This window comes from Fukomys damarensis, unplaced genomic scaffold (assembly GCF_012274545.1).
Source record: "Fukomys damarensis isolate Sample0158 unplaced genomic scaffold, DMR_v1.0_HiC HiC_scaffold_118, whole genome shotgun sequence".
NCBI classification, from domain to species: Eukaryota; Metazoa; Chordata; class Mammalia; order Rodentia; family Bathyergidae; genus Fukomys; species Fukomys damarensis.
Window position 1 is genome coordinate 102,483 of NW_022901030.1, and position 3,772 is coordinate 106,254.

The 3,772-nt window shown below is 36.7% G+C and overlaps 1 protein-coding gene across 1 annotated transcript; it reads left to right on the forward strand.

Annotated features, from left to right (window-relative positions):
* Window positions 1-2,552: 2,552 nt before the first annotated feature.
* LOC104864909 (olfactory receptor 10AG1) lies at window positions 2,553-3,488 on the forward strand. Its single transcript, XM_033760601.1, has one exon. The coding sequence runs from the start codon at window positions 2,553-2,555 to the stop codon at window positions 3,486-3,488; it is 936 nt and encodes a 311-aa protein (XP_033616492.1).
* The last annotated feature ends 284 nt before the right edge of the window (window positions 3,489-3,772 follow it).

Genomic DNA, 3,772 nt, shown 5'->3' on the forward strand with positions numbered 1-3,772 from the left:
AGGAATATTTTTATCTTGTTCTTAAAGAAAGTATGGGTACATGTTCGCTCTATGCAGATGCAGTCTATGCTGGATTACAGCATTTTTTTACTCCATATATAAATATTCACCTCTGCTCTAAAATTTCTTTTAATTTTTTTGCATTTTTTGAGTGAGAATATCAATGGCAATTAAAATTGAAATGTTGGTGAATTCATTGAAATTCAGTTATTTTGCAACATAATCCTGCTTTCAAAGTCTAATAAATGAGGGAACATAACTGAAATCATTGTGTTGTCTAAAGAAGCAAAAGCTGTTCAAAAGGAATAAATGTCTTAAAGCCTGTCATGCAATTTACAGTATTTGTTAATCAAACTATGAAAGGAGAAGTCTGAGTTTTTGGTATTTTGTCAGTTTTGAAAAATCTACTTTGTTTTGAAGTCCGTGTCTCCATCAGCACAACATGAATTTAAACAATTTATTTTACACAGTTATAATGTATGATTCTGCTCCTTCTGTAATACACATTGTGACAAAAATAAAAATGTCTTAAAACATGACTGTGGTGGGTCAGTCATAGCTGAGAAGAGAATATTCAGTAACATAACAGAGAGCCCCACACATGGGCCACTTGAACACAAAGAAAATTAAGACCACAGAGGAGAGTTAGTTTTTAATAATTTTTCCATTTGATAAAATATCCAATCCTGAAGTTAATGGAAATATGTGGCAAGAAAGAAAAGTAGATACGTGTTTAATTTATCTACAAAATAATTTGAAGTAATTTGGAAACCTGAGTATTAAGTTCAATATAATAAATCTTCACAAACATAATGTGTGCTATCTTCATGACTCTGTTATGAGAACAACAGATTTTCATCACTACAAATACCATTAATAGCCAGTGTAGGGAGTGTATGTTACAAAACACACAGGATATTTTCCTAAGACCTGGATCTGGAGGAATAGTGGGAATAAAAGTCAATGAGGCAACTGCCTGTCACTTAGTAAAGGGCCTGAAGGCAACAGCAAGATATTTCAATTTTTCCTGAAGTGTAAAGAAATGCTTTTTCACTCCCAGCAAACTCACACTACCATGGAGGAGCACGACTCCAAAGAGAGGAAGAAGGAAACGAAGTTTCAATTTAAAAAAACTGCTCGCAATAATGAATCAGAACAACTGCCAAACAGAAATTGGCTTCTGCAAATTACACTGGTGCATAAGAGAAGATTATCCCCAGGGTGAGAGTGACTATTCCTACTTAAGAATATTAAGAATAGGAATACTTCTTAAAGCAAGCACAAGTACTGCAGCCTTCAAGTGACTTCCTGAGAAAAAGAGTGTGCAAGATTGTAGGTAAAATATTACTTAAAAATTCTTAGAATGATTAATTTGTGCATTTGTGAAGGTGAGCTGTGGTAGAAATGTGAGACCCTTTCAGAAGGATGGTTTCAAATTAATAAAACAAAAAAAGCACGAGAATTTGAGTTCTTTATCTGAAAATGTGTTATTTTATATAATCATGGATCTATTACATTTCTAAATTATAAAGTTGAATAACATTAGGTATGTGTTGGATGTTAACTATATTAATATTTGAAATAATTTATAGGAGACAAATTTGATGAGGGAGTCAAACGAACAGGTATAGTGGATTTGAGAAGAGAGGAAAATACAGACTTTTGGAAATTTGGAGAAGAAACATTCAGAAAGTGCATTAATTAAGAAATTATAAAGCAGTGTAAAATGCTTAGTAGTGGTTAATGTTAATATAAAACAGCAAGAATGTTTTGCTTTATTTTGGCTTAGATTTTTATTTGATTTTTCATTAGCGAGTGCTTGCATGCACACATTGTACAACCATCTTGGGAAGAGGGTACATGTACACCACACAGCGGATGCTTTTTTCTCCAACCCCTTCTCCTTTTCTCCTACTTCCCTTTCCCTTCTATAAATTCACTTCCTCATTTATTCATATTGATATTCTTACTCTACAGTAACTCTCACTTGAGCAAGCAAAGCACAAATGAAAAACACTAATATACACTTTATTTGCTTTGTAATGAAGAACACATTTTGGAAAATTGTTTCCACTGGACTGCTAAAGGAGGATGTAAAACTTAATTTGTACCAAGAATTGAAGAAAATCTTCGAGAGAACAGGAGTGAATTAAAAGAACAAGGAATTCAGTGAAAATGGAAAAATAGTAAAGCTAATCAATTAACTGAAAAACCTTGTAAACTAAATTCAATTTAAGGAGAGGATATTGCTCCACGTGCTCTAAATACCGGTAATCATGTGCATTTCTCAATCTCAATACTCTTGGGCATCATCACACCCAAGTGCAATAAAGTCTTAGATTTTCTCTCATGAATGAAACTTAACTGCATAGGAGTTCATCTTGGAAGTTTCAAAGCTCATGCCATAAAAGAAACCAGGGACAATTAGATGTAGCATGAGAGACCATGTGAGTATAGCTACAAATCTATTCACCGCAAGAAAACAGGGCATGTGGTTCCAAATGACAGCCTGAATACACCATACCTGCACTGATACCCACATGGGAGGAGAAATGTCAAACACCACTGCAGTGGTGGAATTTGTTCTCTTGGGGTTTTCTGATACTCCCAACCTTCAGTGGATTCTCTTTGGAACATTTTTACTTATGTATCTGACTATTCTGCTGTGCAACGGCCTTATAATACTAATAACAAAAATTGACCCTGCTCTTCACACACCTATGTATTTTTCCCTTAGCAACTTTTCCTTTTTGGATATATGTTATGTGACATTCACTATCCCGAGAATGCTCATGGACCTTTGTACCCAGAAAGGAAATATTTCCCTGGTTGCCTGTGCTACACAAATGTGCTTTCTCAGCACACTGGGAAGTGCAGAGTGCCTGCTCCTGACCGCGATGGCCTATGACCGCTATGTGGCCATCTGCCACCCTCTGCATTACACCCTGATCATGAACCCCAAGCACTGCATGCAGCTGGTGGACGCCTGCTGGACCTGTGGGGTCCCTGTTATGATTGGGCAAACAAGCCACATTTTCACTCTGCCCTTTTGTGGGTCTAACAGAATTGATCACTTCTTCTGTGACCTCCCCCCAGTTCTCAAGCTGGCTTGTGGGGACACATTTGAGAACAAGATGGCAGTCTATGTGGTGACTGCAGTGTTTGCCACTTTTCCCTTTCTACTGATCCTCATCTCCTATGTCAGAATTATCTCCAGCATTCTGAGGATGCCCTTGGCCAGAGGGAGGGCTAAAGCCTTCTCCACCTGCTCCTCTCACCTGACGGTTGTGGTCTTGTTCTATGGAACAGCCAGCATCACTTATTTACAGCCCAAACCAAGGCAGGCTGAGGACAATGGAAAGCTCCTCTCTCTTTTCTACACAGTTTTGATCCCAACTCTGAATCCCATCATCTACTCGCTGAGGAATAAGGACATCATGTTGGCCCTGAGAAAGCTACTAAGTTACCAGCATGGGGAAAAGACTTGAAAATTCAGAAATAATTTGGTGATCTGCTCCTCATGCAGCTCTCTAAATATATTTGGAAAATACTCAGATGTTATCTACATAAGTATGAATCTCTAGTTTGTAATATTATTATGTAATGACATTATGTTAAATGACCTTGGTTTTAGTATACTTAAAACCTTGATTCATTCTGTGTCAAAATTTAACAACTTTGAAGGTCATTATTCTCCTTTTTCAGATCAGCCCTTTTTGCATTGTCTGATTGTTGATTTAAGAGCTTAAATAGTGCCATAAAAGATGCCTGG